Here is a 17,805-nt window from a genome sequence, read left to right as displayed (position 1 = left end):
CCACTGTTAGGTGTATATACCACTTGTAATGCATGTACAACATCTAATATCACTTGTATATACAATGGCCGATATGATTGATAATGTATGTGCAATGGTATATATCACTGATAAGTGTATATACCACTTGTAATGCATGTACAACATCTAATATCACTTGTATATACAATGGTTGATATGATTGATAATGTATGTGCAATGGTATATACCACTGCTAGGTGTATATACCACTTGTAATGCATGTACAACATCTAATATCACTTGTATATACAATGGCCGATATGATTGATAATGTATGTGCAATGGTATATATCACTGATAAGTGTATATACCACTTGTAATGCATGTACAACATCTAATATCACTTGTATATACAATGGTTGATATGATTGATAATGTATGTGCAATGGTATATATCGCTGATAAGTGTATATACCACTTGTAATGCATGTACAACATCTAATATCACTTGTATATACAATGGTTGATATGATTGATAATGTATGTGCAATGGTATATATCACTGATAAGTGTATATACCACTTGTAATGCATGTACAACATCTAATATCACTTGTATATACAATGGTTGATATGATTGATAATGTATGTGCAATGGTATATATCACTGATAAGTGTATATACCACTTGTAATGCATGTACAACATCTAATATCACTTGTATATACAATGGCCGATATGATTGATAATGTATGTGCAATGGTATATATCGCTGGCAATTTACTGTGTAAATGAAATGCCCTGGTTGTGCATATGCAACATATGCCAATATCATTGGTACCGGGGGTTCTCACATTGAAGTGCTATTTGTATATGTGTCGCCAAAAGGGGTTCCAAATTCACCACTTCTGCCTGAAAAGATGTATGTTATTTTACCCTGTCTTTTTGAAAAGAGGTTCCCTTTTTTCATTATTTCTGTCTGAAAAGGAGTCCATATTGTCTCTAGAGCTTGAGTGATCAAACAATCAGGAGATTGAAGCTGATTTTTTTCTTTCTGTAATTTCATTTCGATTTGAACGATTTAGATTTGAAGTTTATAACTATAGCTTGCAGTTTATAGCTTATTCAATATGACTAAAGATATGGATGGGAGCTAAGTGACGGGCGAATATCGTAATATACTACTGTGCCAACACTGAATAGATGGATCGACGTGACTTACTTATGAGTCATGTGTTTCAAGTGTTGTGAACACTAGCGTTGTGTTCGGGGGGAACTGTGCTCGCTAAGCTGATAACACTTACACGTAGAAACACCAGATTCGACCCTAAGGAATACATATAAGTTCATTACAGATAGTCCAGCTTTATTCATTCAGACAGTCAGCTGAGGTAACGCCTCGCTGTTCATTTCTTTCCCACCTCCCTTACAAAATCTAAAAAAAATCTATTCTAAATCTCTTAGGCGTGGCAGAGTAAATATGCGACCAGACAATCGCTGCAGTCGTTGACACTATCACGTGATTACCAGGGGTGTGTCTCACACTTAAAGCATGTATAGTTACCACTATTAAATACAATTAGTAAACAATCTATTTATTAAATTTCCGTAATATATGTTATTATGTCTATCCTAAACATGCAAGTAGTTGATTCTAAACAATACTGCAACGGCGTGTAAACACAGTGTGCGTACATATATCGTTATGGTAACACATGTCTGATGCTCAGAAGTCGTATCCTCTTAGATACTCTTCTCCAATTATGGAGAATAAAACTGTCGTCAGCGGACCCCAATAGTATTTTTTATTATGCGTGCTCAAACGACAGTGCTCAGTCGCGGCCTGTGGCGAAATACTGCTCGAAGTAGTTTGTGGAAAATCATGTTGATTTATTTTGGCTGTTAATACATATTTCTGCATGACTGTCCTGTGATTGTAATTCTACGAATACATATTTCCTAGCTTCACGTATGATTTCATATGAAAATGATTTTTGCATCCACTCTCTTGAAACTTGGTTGAAGGCTGATATCAACAAAATGAGAACAAGAACAATCGTATCGGATCTGTCGAACGCAGAACTAAAGTCAACTCTTCGAGCAGTACTTTGTACACTTTGATTTGTAATATCTGCACACGTTATTACCAGCGAACTTGTGCTTTGATTTGATACTGTGGTCAACATTGGAAAGTATTATTTCTTGTCGAGCGTGCAGTGATGTACAATTTTGGATATGAGTACGGCAAAAAAATAAATATAGAGCCAGAGCATATATATTTATTTATGTAACATGAGTCAAGCATCTTATTGCGTGCACTGTAAACAAATTAACGGATTATATTTATCAGCGAAAATAGTGAAAACAACACAAGAGAAAACACAGTTGTTTAGGTTTTTTTTCATTCAAAGTGTTCATTGCCATTGTTGAGGCGCTGACTGAATGCTATTCATCTCGATCCTCAATTCTGATTGGAAGTATATATTTGCAATCGGAATCCGGGTCGGGTGTATAAAAACAGCCAGTGAGATACCCGCAGTATCATTCTCGTCCTAGTTCGAGCCGAATAGTTAACATACAATCATGTCTGGTCGTGGAAAAGGTGGTAAGGCAAAGGGCAATGTTACCTATTTCAATAATAAAAATTTCAATTTCAGTACATATCACGTCATTACTTTAAAACCCACATTCATCATTTAACATTGAACTCATAATTAGTTATTTTTCAACACAAATTAATCTCCAACACAGCTTACCATGCACACACCATTGTCCCGTCCGTCCAAAATACACATTTTATCAGACCATAAATCGAAGTTAGTTCAAACATTGTGACAGTAAAATGAAAGAGAACAAATTCTTGTTTGTTTTTGCTTAGTTTGGTAAATAGTGATACCACTCAACTAAGTTATTAGATATTATACGAATATAACATGCACAAATGTATAATTAACACTTTTTTACTGCAAATATTATGTAAGCATTTAATAATTTGAAAGACTAAAAATAAATTATTTCTTCTGAGGGTCAATACGCCTGACGATGTCCTGTAATTGCGTTTTAATTTCACTGAAGCTTGGCCTTTGACGGGGATCGGTTTTCCAGCATTTATTCATCAGTTTCCAGCAGTCATCGTCAAACTTCTGCAGTCTCTCGGGTCGCACGACAAGTACACGTACTATAACCGGCACAGCAATCATCCCGAGGACGAGCTGTGTTGGTAATTCGCCTGTCCCGTCACATATAAACCACAATAGAACACCAAATGCATACACATCCACTGCCTTGTCGTAATCAAATCCTAGCGTGATTTCAGGAGGCATATATAATGGGGTACCACATACAGTATCACCTACGAATCCTTCTGCTTTACATAAACCCATGTCTGCTATTTTTACCTGTCCCTGCTCATCCAACTGAAAATACAATAACAAATAAAAAAAATAAAAATGTTGATAGTACAGCAATGTTGTATCTTAGTTGTATATGTTGCTTTGAATGATCTATTAAAAATTTCGATCTTACCAATATGTTGTGAGTTTTTATATCTCTATGTACAATCCCCTTTCCATGCAGAAACTCCATGCCTTCTGCTATCTGCAGAGCAATATTCAGCCTATCTTTCAAATACGAAATATCCGCCAGACCCGTAGACAGGTCACATCTCATCCGTGGCATTACTAAATAGACCTGATCATTGTGTACAATACTTGCAAATAACTTCACGATTCTTTCGTGGTTATGGAGCGCCCTATAAAAACGAGTTGAAAATTATAAGGGAGGCACACAGTTAAAATGTAATTCACTATGATTTAGACCTGGGTAAGATGAATAGATGAGTTACCTTGTATAGTGGACTTCCATTGCAGTTTGTTTATTCAATTCCAATTCTTTGAAAACACATGGAGTTTTACCAGGACCCATTTTACCACAGTCGTACACACTGCCCTGACCACCTTTGCCAATCTCTTCTCCCTTAACAGGAAATCCAAATTCTCGTTTGTCGATGACCGAGTAAGTTCGTAGTTCTAATTCTGCAATTGCAGGCGTTCTATCGCGTATTTTCAGCCTTTCTTTCTCACTTAGTTCAATGTCCGAAGTGAGCAACGTCTTCAACTTATCCATGGCTTTCGCGAACTTGCGACGACATGTTTCAAGGTGTTTCTTAGCTTGACGTATGATTTCATTTGAAATGATCTTTGCGTCCACTCTCTTGAGTGCCTTCAATGCTTCGGCTTCTTTCCAACTCTTGTCAATCGTGACTACAGCCTCGTACCGTTTTGTCTCTGAGGTAAAACTCTTTCTGAACCATTCGAGTAATCGTGACAAAACAGAATCTTTTCGAAATGAAACAACACTTTCAGCTCGATATGAACTCATGGTGCACTGTCTAATTATATCTGATACGTCAGAGCCAGTCCCCGTTTCTTCCAATCTTTTGACAACTTCGGCCAAATCTGTCAAAATACTATCTTCGTCTGTGAAAATGTCTGCAAGTGTTTGTTCGACCCCAGCGCTGATTTTGTCTAGAACGAGTTGCTGAATGCTTTCGCTACATTTGTCTATGGCTTGGTTTCGTTTAATATAATCGTCAACTGGAATTTCTGGTAGACTAAACTCTCTGGCACTTTCAATTATATCAGGGGTATCTCTTTCTATTGTGGATGATATTTTACGGTGAATGTAATTTTTTCTTTCTTCGAGTTTTTCTATGGCGTCAGTAAAAACCTTTTTCTCTGATTCTTTGCAGCTTCTGAACGTATCTTCACTCAATGTCATCTTTTCTTTTGCGCCGGTTGCATGTGTTATAAAGAAATCAATGCAGTGTGTGTGAGAAGCTAAGAGAATTCTAGCGGCCTTTATGATTATACCATCCAGTGATGACTCTACGAAGGTGCAGATGCTTCGCTGTAATCTTTGAAAATCAGCTACGAATGGATCATGACCACATTTCTTGGCTCGTCGGTATTCTTTAACTTTCCAATTAGAAATACCATGGAATCGAACACACTCTTCCATTCTCACTCCATGCGGTAGAAGGCCATCTTTAACCAAACTGTCGTAAGCCCGACGTTTCTTTTCTTCAGCAGAGATTTCCACCTCATCATTATCTGCATCACTATCCACTTTGGTTACAACAAAGAATATAGTATCTGTTTGGTCTTTAATTTTCTTTATGTCTTTTCTGTCCTGAAAAATAAAAGTAATTAAAAATGTGTTATCGCATTATATTTATGAAAATATAATTTGAATTTGAAGATATACCTATATTTATAAAAATATAATTTGAATTTGAAGATATATTTGAAGATATATATATTTGAAGATATACCTATATTTGAAGCATATATTTTCAACATACCATACAATTTTAAAATGAAATTATCTTAGGAAGTTCTGATCGAACTGAAGATTATATCTAATCTACACATGATTTCATTATTAGGCTTTATTACCATTACCGGAAATGAACTGAATTCTTGTTGTTGTTAGATTTAAAACCATTTAATTTAGAGAGTTTTTCATTGTGATAATAGTTATACAATGGGAATTTCTTTTTTATAATAATAATTTATTCAGTATGCACCCTAGGCCTCCGGCCCTTTGTGCTAAAGGGAATTGAAACAACAATTTAGTGACCTTAATTAGAAATACATAAATGCATGCGTATAAAAAGTATTGTTCTCTCTGTTTGAAAGCAAAAAATAAAAATGTGGCTAAATTTCTCACAGTGTCCACATTGGATGAGGACATAAGCTGAACAAACTTCTCTATATCAGGGTTAATAAAATATTGTCTAGGAATATACTTTGCTCTCAAAGACTGGTAGGAAGTACATATCAAAAGAAAATGGTACTCGTTGTCTATGTTGCCATCATGACAACTGTGACATGACCTATTTTCCCGTGGAAGATTTACACGTCTTCCCTGTTCAATATTTAGAGTGTGGCTGGACACACGAAAAGAAGTTAAACAATTTATAAGTATCAAGTCTACTAAAGCTGTTTATGTCTTTACATAAGTCTTTACATCGTTTTCTAAACGGGTTCATTTCCAACTCAGTGGTTATACCAAGCCTCAACAAAACCGTTATTCAATAGAATATTTTTTAGTTCATTGCTCTAGATAACATTAATGTACAATTCTGTTTGTATCCATTTTTAACATTTTTATCCAATATTTTACCATTCCGGGTAGCCTTAATGCACGTAAACTAAATATTCCAAGGCCCCCCCCGTACTGCAGCATTAGTTGCTGATATATTATGTTTCAGGATATATTTACAGAATTTGGTATGTACGCGTTCTATGTTCGGGGCTGGGTGGTAGCCCCATATTTCACCACCATAGCTAAGAATGGGAAATATTTTGGAGTCATAAATTTTGAAACAGGTTTGAACAGGGACGTCTTCGTGGGCTTTTAGTGGGGCAATAACTGTGAACATTGCTTTTTTGGCTTGTTCGGCAAGAACCGACTGGGCTTTTGTCCATGGTTCGCTGCAGGATAATACCACACCCAGGTATTTGAAATATGAAACTACTTTAACGGGATTGCCTTTATAGTGCCATTTTTCGTAGCCGCGCAGTGTTCTCCCCTTTCTAAACACCATTAAATTTGTCTTTTCCAAATTAACTTTGAGTTTGTACTTTGCACAGTAAGTTTCTAATTGATTTAATACTCATTGTAGTCTCTGCTGTCAGAACTAAATCGTCTGCAAAAAAAAGGTAGAGTATTTCTAATTGCCCAACAGAACAACCGCTAACCCATTCATCTTTTAGAAGTTCCTCGTGAAGGTCATTCAAGAAAAAAAAGGAAAGGTGAAAGGGTACATTTTTACTAATGCATTGCTCAACTAGCAAAGAGGGACATGTTGGGTGAACGAGTGAGTAAGTAAGTAAACTGCCTTAAAGACAATAATATTCAAACACTATGGTTATTAAACGGACACTATATTTAGAACTGCTCATGCAATTTGATGTAAGCTGAAAACCTAAATGTGTATTTAGATCAGTCGGTCAGTCATGCATGACTTTAGTTGTACAATTCATTTAAGAGACCGACCGACAACACCTGGATAATTAGTAAACGTATAAAATATATACGTACCTGCTCAGTCAACTGGTTGTTTCCATCTAATACATATACTACAAATGGAACTGTATTTTTCAGTTCACCCAGTACTATATTATCTAGATTTTCATCTTCTTGTAATCCAGGCGAATCAATTAGTTTAATGCCAGATTTCAGGAAATCATTATCTATTTCTGCTTCCACATGGCTTCCAATATATATCGGATCATGTCGTTGTTCTTCTGTTAAGTCAACAAGATCTCTTGGTATTGTCTTCTTCTTTATGGCTCGCTCTTCTAGAACTTCCCCACTTTTGGAAACCACTCGGACTAGTTGTTTCTTTCCATATTTCAGTTTTACCAGTCGTGCTGTACATGGTATTTGTCTCATTGCAACAACGGTTCCACCCAGTAACTCGTTGATGAGGGAACTTTTCCCTGAATTAGTCTGTCCGATAACAATGAGACTAGGATTTTGTTTCACTTTATCAATATCCAGCTGGTCCTCAGCATCAAGCAATGTGATAGCACCAGCGTCCATCTCGGTCTGTGTTGTCTTTGAAAGAACCGTTTTAATGCATTCGTACTCTTCTACGGTGGACGCCTTTAAATCTAAGAGCCTTCGTGAATCTTGTGAATATGCGGTAAATGCATTCTTCAGTGACACAATGCGTGTTTGTGTTTCCTGTGGGTTAAGCTTTGTAGTGGTGTTCGAAATACTTGCTTCTTTCGATGCCGCCATTTTTTTTAGGTTGTTGTAACACTATAATTGCCTTCTAGTCGGTGCTACATAATATGGTCCCTGGGAATGAGACTTAAGCACTTAAGTTTACCTGGGCAGCCAGTACTATTTGCATAAGTTGGATGACGTGCCGTGTCACACATGAAGCTATAATATCTTTCTTTACCAATAACTGGTCTCCGTCAAAACGGTCGACTTATGTGAGTATTTAAATTCATAGCTTAGCTATATATGCAGCAAAACCATCACTAGCAATTATGTCTCTCAGCTTAGAACAAGTGTACAGCGAGTTCAAATTGAAACAGAAGAAATTGGGTCAATTATACCAAGATACCAATGGATACGTTCAACGGGTTCAGAGTGTAATTCGCCGTCCCCTCCGAAAGAAGCTACAGCCAATTCTACTGTCTGAACAAGATGATTTGAATGTGAAGCGTGTAGTGGAATGTAGCCCTAAACTATATGTACTTGGCCACACGAGATGCGGAAAGAAGTCATTTATTAACAAACTATTGGGTAGGAAATTGTTACCACCATCTGATTTACCATGCACTACTACATTCATCAAAATATCCTACTGTGAGTCAGGCTACATTCAAATGCTTGATACAAAGGGTACAGTTGTGAAACGGGATACAGTGGGAGAGGAGAGTATTCCCGATGGCTACACTAACTCAAGCCCCGTATTTACAACAGCCAATGAAATTGAGATGATAGAGATAGGAATTAACCACCCGCTTCTAGAAAATGGCGTCACTATATGTTATCTTTCCACATCGGACCTGGATTGTGCTGCAGATATAATCAGAAAGGAGTGCAAAGAAAGTATACTGCTACCAATCATTTATCTTGTTGATAGCAATTATGGAATTCGTCGCAGAGTAAGTAAACAATGCTTGAATTATTAAGAAAAGGAAACTTAATTAGAGATTACTGATTACTTGTTATAGAATGTGTATTATATGTGAATTGTTTTGAGACCCTGTATTGAAATACTCACATAAGTGTCGTCTGATCGCATGTACATTGCTAAGTATATGACATACAATAATTTCACACTAACTGCAACTTTTCGTTTTCAATCCATTGATAGGATCAACAGATGCTATGTACAATAAACAACTTATCAGCTGACTTGTCAATAATTTACGTCGGCAATAAAGTAGATGTTGACAGAGTTGCCGAAGCTATGGATATGCCATCAGACGACAGTGACGAAGAAAGTGGCGAGGAGTTATCAGTCGATAAAAAAAGAATAACGTTTAAAACGCTCCTTGATCATGGTTTTATAAGTGGCGATGCAGACAGTGTTGAATCATGCCGTGATTTTTATGGTGTTTCTAGCAAGACAGTCACTGGATTTGATAATGAGTTTCAGAGGTTGAAGGCAACCATTGCTTCACTAACACAAAACATACTCAATGAGTACACAGTCCAAGCCTCAATAACGCTTCATTCTACACTGGTTGGATTGTTTCTTTCCATTGGTGTCCCAGCCTTGAGAAAATCTGATATCAACTCCAAACATACAGCGGCAAATAAGGAACTGTTTGTTCGTGGTATTATAGCAGCTCATGAAAGGGTGGAGCATACAACTGAAAGTATGACAGAAATTATAGACGATGCACTTACGGGGAGTAAGTCAGTGATTACTACCCTGGCTGCTAATATGAAATACGACCCAATAAAGATCGAACATTCTGTCCACAAAGATGAAATGCTCATCCAATTGCGAAATCAAGTTCAACAACTTGTAATCATGAAATTTTCACAGATAATGCAGATGAAATTAGGATATGAAATTGAGAATCTTGTGAAAAATGTTACCGGATTACTTGAACAAGGGACAAAGAGCCTCGGTAAACTCCTTGCAAATTACACTTGTTCCATTATCCCGGTACCAAAGGTCAGCAACATGCAGGAGAAACTGCAATTCCATGTAAGATCTCACCTGATAGGCACGCATAAAAAGCAGGGCTTACGACAGAAATTATCGTACATGTTAATGGGGCTGACGGTAAATGATAAATGGAGGGAGACTGTTGCTATGGAGATTTTGAATTATATATCTGTTAATGATATAATAGAAATTATTAGTAAGGATATACATAGGGGGATAAATTCATACGAGAAGAAAATGTTAACTTTGATCGGATGTCTGGATACTATGAGTGAAGTCATGTCCCTGTCAAGTGATGTTAAAGATACCCCGGATGTGGTAACAAATATTTGCTATACTCTGCAGAGCAGCGAGGCCACGTTTGCTAGTTTGAACTATGGATTACTAGTGATAAGTGATGATGCATCAGAAGCAAAACAAGAATTCAGTGGTAAAAGGCACGCTATAAAGAGGTTGGAAGCGTGGGGAAAGTTCGGTGACGTTGTGGTGAGAATTGCGAAAGATAATAAATATCATAAGAGGGAAGCTGTTCTCGTGAGCATCGCAAGGTATGTTGAATTGTTTCACGGATACTTTGCTTATTATGTGTCATGATTTCTATACTACAACATTACAGGTAAATATAATTACACAATTTTCTGTACAGGCACGTATTCAATTTGGATAACATCATTGTTCCTGTCCTGGGTAGTGTTGACTGTGTTATCTATGGTGAAACACGTATTGCTACTATAGTACCATATATAGATCGTAATTTATGGACCACATTATCCGATGGAAGTCTACAGAAAGAGAAAGTTAAAAGCAGGCTTCGGATTGCTCGACTTCTGTCCTTTGGCTGTGAATATCTCTCTGATCAAGGATTTCCAGTGGTTGATTTGCGTCCAACAAATATAATGGTATATAATTATATACATACATACATACGACATGCTAATTATGCGAATATACATGCAGACCAAATACAAATAAACAAAATTACAAAACATAGTGTTCTTTTTTGTTCTAACAAGATGGTATTTCGTTTCTTTCAGTTAAAAGCAGATTGGACTCCCACGATCAACATGCTCAAATCACGTGATGACAGCATTCCCTATCCTGATGGGAAAATTCCGTTCCATATCCCACCTGAAGAATATACAAACCCACCTTCGTCCGATATTTCCCCATTCATCACAACGAATGCTAGCGCTGTCTATTCCTTTGGAGTTCTACTTTGGCTATTGCTTCTCGGCAGGTTTCGGCGACCTACTTACGCAGATGTAGATGACGCACAGAAAATTGAGATACCGGAGAATAACATGGTCGAAAGTATCTGTCTAATTGACCACAAGGATAAAAAAATTCACAATGTTCTGAAGAGATGTTTTTCCACTGATCCATTACAAAGGCCATCTTGGAGTAAAATAGTGTCCTTTCTTGCATAATGATTTTATCGGAAAAGCTCTTTATCGTTAATAATATTTTTATAAAACCACAGTATATCTCAAGTTGAATATTATATTTATTCCACTGTTCCTGATGATAATGCACCTTGATAAGAACAATGGATGGAAGTTGTCTCTTCAAAAAATAGATCGCTATTGCATTGTGCAGGGTATTTTCTTAATTCGTAGTAATAGTGTATAGTTTTTGCTAGTTTTAGTACAAAGGAATGCAATATTGCGAGTTATTATCGACAGTTGCAACATTATGATTAAATCCGAAAAATATCTATACTAAATACTAATACACTACTAAGTATTATATATCTTTTTAATATATTTTCAATAATCATGTTTTCATCATCTCGTTTTAAAAACAAAGCTCCACGCCATCCACTAAAACAGCTGAGAGCAATAAACACTGCGATTGGTTACGAGAAAATAATTTGAGTCATGTGATGTAATTAAAACTATGTCAAATGGACGGTTCTATTTGACTTCCACAGATATTTCTTTCAACGACGTATTCACTAACATCTGTGCAAAAATGTGTTTGTTGTTTTTTGTGTTTGTGAGCTTGTACATTTATTTTAAAACTACTAGAGTATCGGTATCATAGTAATCACTATGTCATCATATATATTATCTGTTTTTTCGCGTCAGATTCTCGTGAGATGTCATGTTTGATATAATAAAGGGTGGTAGTCGCCACGACGCGCATGCGCGATATATGGGTCTCAGATAAACAATGATGGCGGGAACAATCTAAGAGGTTACCAAGATTCAATTACGCATATTTTGTCGGTGTTTTGAATGTTTGAAGGAGTCGTCGGCGGTAATTAGTGCAAGTGCCGCCCAGCACAAAACTCGCACTCGTGATATCATGAGAAAATTGGATTATGGGAAAATGTTTATCAACACAAATGTTGCACATGCGTAGCGCGACGACTACCGCCCTTCAACCGTGAATATTCTGATCACACACATCCATTTTAGTAGCAAAATATTATAGTATTTGATTTGTGAAAACTTGCACACTAACATAACAAAATGACATGTTTTCAGACATCAAGGGGTTTTACAAAATTAGTCCGGGCGCTGTTTGGTCGGAATGTCAGTTCCATTTTAATGTATGATCAGCATATCTGTAATATCATATATAATAAATTATAATTTTTAAAAACATTTCCACCGAATTTGTATAGATTTATATTTTTCAGACAGAGTTTCTACTCCATAGGTAATTATTGGGTCTATTATGCCTCTACTACACTATTTTGTACTTTGCGGTACTTTGGCGAAGATTATTATGCAACTGGTCATGACTACTCACACCTTGGCACTTTTCTTACAATATTGCATTATAATAATTATTTACAATAATGAAATAACAGTCCAAAGTATTTTATTTTGAAGCAATAACATAAATCAAATTGATCTCGTGCGTCAGTCGACACGCCAAACGACAAACATGAATACAAAATTTAGACATTATTGTCACGTGACCTGTAATCCAGGGTTGTGTACAATGTATTACAAACGCGGTGAATTGCCATGCCCTCCGCGTACATGTTGAAATTGGTACAATAGCCCAACACTCAATCACTGTGTGCTCAATTGTTCAGTTTTAGCAGAGCGATAACGCCAGCGGAAAGGTCACACTGTCTAGACGGTCATGCTGTTTTCAGCCCAAACTCCTGAATGGTGAAGGAATGCAGTTGGCAATTTGCCATTGCTGAAGAGGTGGATATGGTGTGGGGTGTGAATGGTGGGGGTGTTTCAATTAGAAAGCTGCAATCGAATATGCCAACCCCTTTTCAGCCAAAGTGCTTGAAATAGGTTATCTTTCTGGGCCAAATTGTTTTCAGGAGGAATTTCAGCATTTATCACCGAAATTATAATCATGAATCACAAAAATCACCCACAAGCTTTGCTTAAACTATACAATGGATCCAGTTATACATTAATCATGTAAAAATTCCATTTTTAGAAAATTGGTACTTTTTTTGCATTCTGGCTGTCGGGAAAGGGTAGGAGTTTAGAGGTGCTGGTGGTAGCCCCCTTTTGTTATGCCATATGCTATGTGGTCCTTCAGCATGTTGACTGTCTCACTTGTGGTACATATGACGTTGCACTCTGTGTGATATATTTGGTTTATTTATAGAACAGCAAGGCGATCATAGCTGAAACGCCACAGTATACAGTGTGTATCATACTTACCTTACGACTATTTGTTTCCCATTGTTTTATTGTTGGTAGGAAAAAAAACATAACAACTATACGGACGAATGTGAATACAAACATTTTGACGTTAATGATTGCAGTTACTATGCTGATTGCAACTATTAAAGCGGGGGAGTCGTCACCTGTGCCTGCGTCAGATGGCCATAGCGTGTCATTGTTTTTACAAACAAGCGTCTACCCATGAGCCTTTGCGTGTTTAGCGTGTGTTGTTATCGTCGCCTGGGACTCAATTCCAGCGCGTGCGCAGGTAACGACCCTCCCGCTTCATTGTGATATGATTTTTTAAACGCCCACAATCAATGGACACATATTTTTTTCTCGAGTGGCCTAGTTAATTTTTACCTGAACCAACATTTTAAAGTCGTCGTTCAACATGAAACGGGAGTTATACAGTATACAGTGAATACAGTGAGCAACATCCTGTACAAATCTAACGATTAAAAATGGCAACAGTTGCAGCAAAAAACGTTTCTACGCACATTACCTCATTGAAAGAATCATTTTCGTTGTATCAGCGTGATTCTAATGAAATACAGGACGCACTAGAGAAAACAATAGAGGTGTACGACAAAATACGACGTACCCTGTCAGAAGAGGCACAGACTAAATTCGAGAGAAATGGAATTACACTACTCGATGAAGAAGACCAGCAACTAATTGAGAAGGTTCGTGTCAAACCTTGCATCATTGTCGTTGGCCAGACTAATTCTGGGAAGAGTTCGTTCATCAACGAGTTACTTGGTGGCACAGTGGTGACTGCAAGCGAGGTGCCATGTACAGCTCGTCTAGTCAAAATGAAGTATGGAGAAACCCAGAGAGTACGGGTAATTTCCAAAACCCGCAACGTCATACAAACGATAGACATGAAGGAAACAAGTAAAGCAATACCAAAAGCAATAGTGGCACTCGCAGACAAAGAGCGAGAAGACGACGAAATGATCGGTAGTTATGTTGTCGCCGAACTTAACAACGACTTCCTGAAAAGTGGCATTGAAATAATTGACTCTCCGGGTTTACAAGAAAACGAGCGCCTGAATAAACTTGTACTGGGAGCGGTTGATGACGATTTGAAGATCATTATATATGTGGTAGATGGTAGAAATCAATTGAACAGTCAGGTACGATAAACTGTATAATTATACCTTTATATAAACGGACTTTTGAAGATTTGAAATTACAATCAGTACATGAAAAAGTCAATATGTGTCTTTTCAAGCACGGAGAAGGGTCGTTGAACAGAATTGGTAATTTAATGTGATGATCATGAATCTCCCCTCAATTTGAGTTTATTCCATTAGAATAATTAAAGTGTATTCGCAAAATTTGTATTTGTGCGTTGTCTATTATCATGTAAACATTACTTGATATTTCAAGATTTTGCCAGTTGACATACTAATACTACCTTGTTTCAAACTTTTAAAAGTTCCAGCATTATTACGTCATATTCGCTAAAATTTTACAAGCAATATTACCGTAAATTAGGTGTGAATCCATGCAAAGTTCCTGTGTATTCAGTAGAGTATACTGTTTGTCTTTCACAGGATTTGACTGATATCAAGAAATTGTGCGATGGTAATAAGCGGAATGTATTTTTTGTAGTTACTAAACTCGACGAGCACAACACAAACAGCGGAGATGATATGAGTGCTGCGCAGACGAAAAAGGGTCGCGTCTACGACCGTCTGGTTGATGAGGGGTTTCTACCCGATTGTCCAATGGAGAATTGCAGCAATTTTCACGGAATTTCGAATTGGCGATTGAAATCGTACCGGAGAAAAAATAAGAATAACCCAGATCCGTTCGTGGCCGACTTCTTTAGATTACAAAAATGTATCTGTGATTTTATTGCACAGTCTCTCAATAACTTGATACTTGAGTCCAGCCGCATCCTTCTTGCTTCTCATACACGGTGTCTCGACTACTTCATTATGAAAACCACGGAGACGAAAACTCCAGAGTATAAAGAGAAAGAGTTGAAAGCATGCAGGGAAATTGTGAACGATGTATTCAAGAAAGCCATTTCAAAACTGGATCATACATCTGTGATTCTACAGCGTGACCTTAGAAACGTCATTGACAAAGAAAGAGAAAATATCGTGTCGTCCGCTCGAGAATATCAGATTACCGACGTGGCAGAAGTAGAAACCTGCAATAAAACGATACAGAAGTTAGTAATTAATATAATTAGCACAGCTGTGAATGAAGCAGTGGCAGACAGCTTCAAAAAAGAGGATGACATTTTAATTGATTTATATAATTCAGTTGCAGAGTTAGTGGACCACAGCGAACTTTCTGAAGTAGCCTCCATTATGAAACAATGCACAATGAGCTCGTACCGTACAGTCATGGCAACACCACTTCGTAGAGATTCAATACTTACCCGATTAAAAACATGGTTAGAAAATATGACTACTGCAGTTCAACCCCATAAAGATGATACTGTCATTATCGATAATAATTGGAAAGAGGATAGGGCTTTAGAGACCTTCAGTAAAATCGACACGAAGGCCGTATCAAAAGACGCAATTAGTGAAGCCAAATGTCATCTTCGTAGTAGCAAAACGCAGTTCCAAAAAGCTATAAATCAAATAGAAAGCCTGATAAATTCAGATACGATGATCACAGAGATGGATGCAAAGAATATCAGAACGTTTGCACCTGATGTGGCATCACTGGAACTGAGGATTTACTCGATACTTGACAGAAGAGAGTTTGGTATTCCTGAACGTGGTGAAGTGATTGGAACAGGCAGTCGGAGTGTCGTGTACGACTGTGGTGAAATGGGACGAGAAGCTTTACCGTGTGCTGTGAGGGTTGTCAAATATGAAGTTGGAAGTAATGACCCAATGGAAGTACATTACACAAGGTGACCCGATATTCTTATTAATAAAATAAGTTGAGTAATACTACTCCGTAATATATACATAATGTTTATATTTTTTATTACAGACTTGTACATGAACATGAACGTATGCTACCTCTGCTGGCAACAATAATATACAATAACGAGTTATTGTTACTGACACCAAAAATGAGTTACAACCTTAAAAGCGCCCTGCCTAAATACAGATATTTGACTGACCGACTTCACGTCGCTCTCCAGGTATCACAGGGCATTGAATTCTTGCATAAAAAAGGAATTGTGCATAGAGATATAAAGCCTGAAAATATTTTGGTAAGTGTGCGCTTTATAAACCTCATATGCCAAGTATTTATTTTGAACATGCATTCAAATGTGGGACACCCTAATAACGTCATACTTGATTTTGTAATACAATCAGATAACCACACTTGGTTCGTGACTATCTTTCCGCAGCTAGACGAACATGGAAATGTGAAAATTGCAGATATGGGTTGCTGCAAGGCCGAAGGGTTTCTACAAGATACGTTCATAGGCACACCAATGGTTATGGCCCCAGAGATGGCAATGGGCGCTGACTACGACAGGATGGTGGATGTATATGCATTCGGCATATTGCTGTGGTTTATATGTGATGGGACTGGATCCCTGCCAGAGACATATAAACATCATCAAGCTAACTCACACCTGCTAAATGTGTTTGGTGTACGACCAGAAAGATTGGACAAGTTTAATAAGCAGTGTTGGCGTCTTATGGAAAAGTGTTGGAGACAAGAATCTACAAGGCGAGTTACGTTCAGAGAAATAACTAAAGAACTTCAAAGCATCATTCAAAGTGTCGACCCCCTAGCAACATGAATAAAATGGCGATTGTATATCTCTACAGTCTATACTCTGCTATATCAATGTTTGAACAGTGACAAGAACTTTATCAACAACAAAGCCTAGCCAATACCGCAAATAAAATATATTGAGACGTTGCTGTGACAACCATATCGGGACTGTGTCCTTTTACTTAATAATAAAATGTGTCACATATTTTAGTGATTCTGAATCTGAATCCTTGACCTAAGCACTAATTTATCTGTATAAAAAACAACCGCAGTCATCAAATTGCCATTGTAAATGACCCTCAATAAAATAAATGTGTATGTTGAATATAATTGTGACAGAAAAGATTAAAATATTTAAAAACCTAATACAGTATCATATGTTGACCTATGCGTGAGTGCAAAGTATTAACATCGCTAAGACAATACAGCGGTACAATATTCATTTCCAATTCGCGGTGTGTATTTAGAATCACAAAAATGTTCGATGAATCTGAGCTGCAAGTACTAGTGCACATAATCGGGATGTGGAAGTATCCTTAATAGTTAATCGGGAGCTGTTTATCACAATATTTGAAAAAAATGAATCTTTCATATGATACCCCCCCCCTGATCTTTGTGAAACGATTATGCAAGTTAAAGAATAACGTCATCATGGCACTAAACTGTGTGGGCGTTATGCCGACGAATACTGTAAGCCCGATGATTATCTAACTGTGTACAAAGGTGAATGAGTCATTTGGTATTTATCATAGTTTGTGTTGTGTGTCGGTGGT

At 37.2% G+C, this 17,805-nt stretch overlaps 4 protein-coding genes across 4 annotated transcripts; 3 read left to right on the top strand and 1 right to left on the bottom strand.

Annotated features, from left to right (window-relative positions):
- Positions 1–2,903: 2,903 nt before the first annotated feature.
- On the bottom strand, positions 2,904–7,796 carry LOC100370473 (dual serine/threonine and tyrosine protein kinase-like). Its single transcript, XM_002739303.3, has 4 exons — positions 7,067–7,796; positions 3,804–5,149; positions 3,485–3,710; positions 2,904–3,375 (listed from the first exon to the last, which is right to left on the bottom strand). The coding sequence occupies exons 1-4, from the start codon at positions 7,769–7,771 to the stop codon at positions 2,971–2,973; spliced, it is 2,682 nt and encodes an 893-aa protein (XP_002739349.3). The 5' UTR covers positions 7,772–7,796; the 3' UTR covers positions 2,904–2,970.
- A 232-nt stretch (positions 7,797–8,028) lies between these two features.
- Positions 8,029–11,098, top strand: LOC102800939 (dual serine/threonine and tyrosine protein kinase-like). The gene is made up of 4 exons (XM_006822173.1): positions 8,029–8,652; positions 8,865–10,219; positions 10,318–10,570; positions 10,706–11,098. Exons 1-4 carry the CDS (start codon positions 8,029–8,031, stop codon positions 11,096–11,098), a joined length of 2,625 nt encoding a protein of 874 aa, XP_006822236.1.
- Positions 11,099–13,782: 2,684 nt separating this feature from the next.
- On the top strand, positions 13,783–15,635 carry LOC146746825 (dual serine/threonine and tyrosine protein kinase-like). The gene is made up of 3 exons (XM_085498300.1): positions 13,783–14,457; positions 14,881–15,506; positions 15,602–15,635. The coding sequence occupies exons 1-3, from the start codon at positions 13,783–13,785 to the stop codon at positions 15,633–15,635; spliced, it is 1,335 nt and encodes a 444-aa protein (XP_085354426.1).
- Positions 15,629–17,398, top strand: LOC100370621 (dual serine/threonine and tyrosine protein kinase-like). Its single transcript, XM_006822174.2, has 3 exons — positions 15,629–16,205; positions 16,289–16,514; positions 16,656–17,398. The coding sequence occupies exons 1-3, from the start codon at positions 15,649–15,651 to the stop codon at positions 17,055–17,057; spliced, it is 1,185 nt and encodes a 394-aa protein (XP_006822237.2). The 5' UTR covers positions 15,629–15,648; the 3' UTR covers positions 17,058–17,398.
- Positions 17,399–17,805: the final 407 nt, after the last annotated feature.

Source organism: Saccoglossus kowalevskii, chromosome 4 (genome assembly GCF_978046115.1).
Source record: "Saccoglossus kowalevskii chromosome 4, keSacKowa6.1, whole genome shotgun sequence".
Classification (NCBI taxonomy): domain Eukaryota; kingdom Metazoa; phylum Hemichordata; class Enteropneusta; family Harrimaniidae; genus Saccoglossus; species Saccoglossus kowalevskii.
The sequence above is the reverse complement of the archived record's forward strand: the minus strand, read 5'-3'. Positions and strand labels throughout refer to the sequence as shown.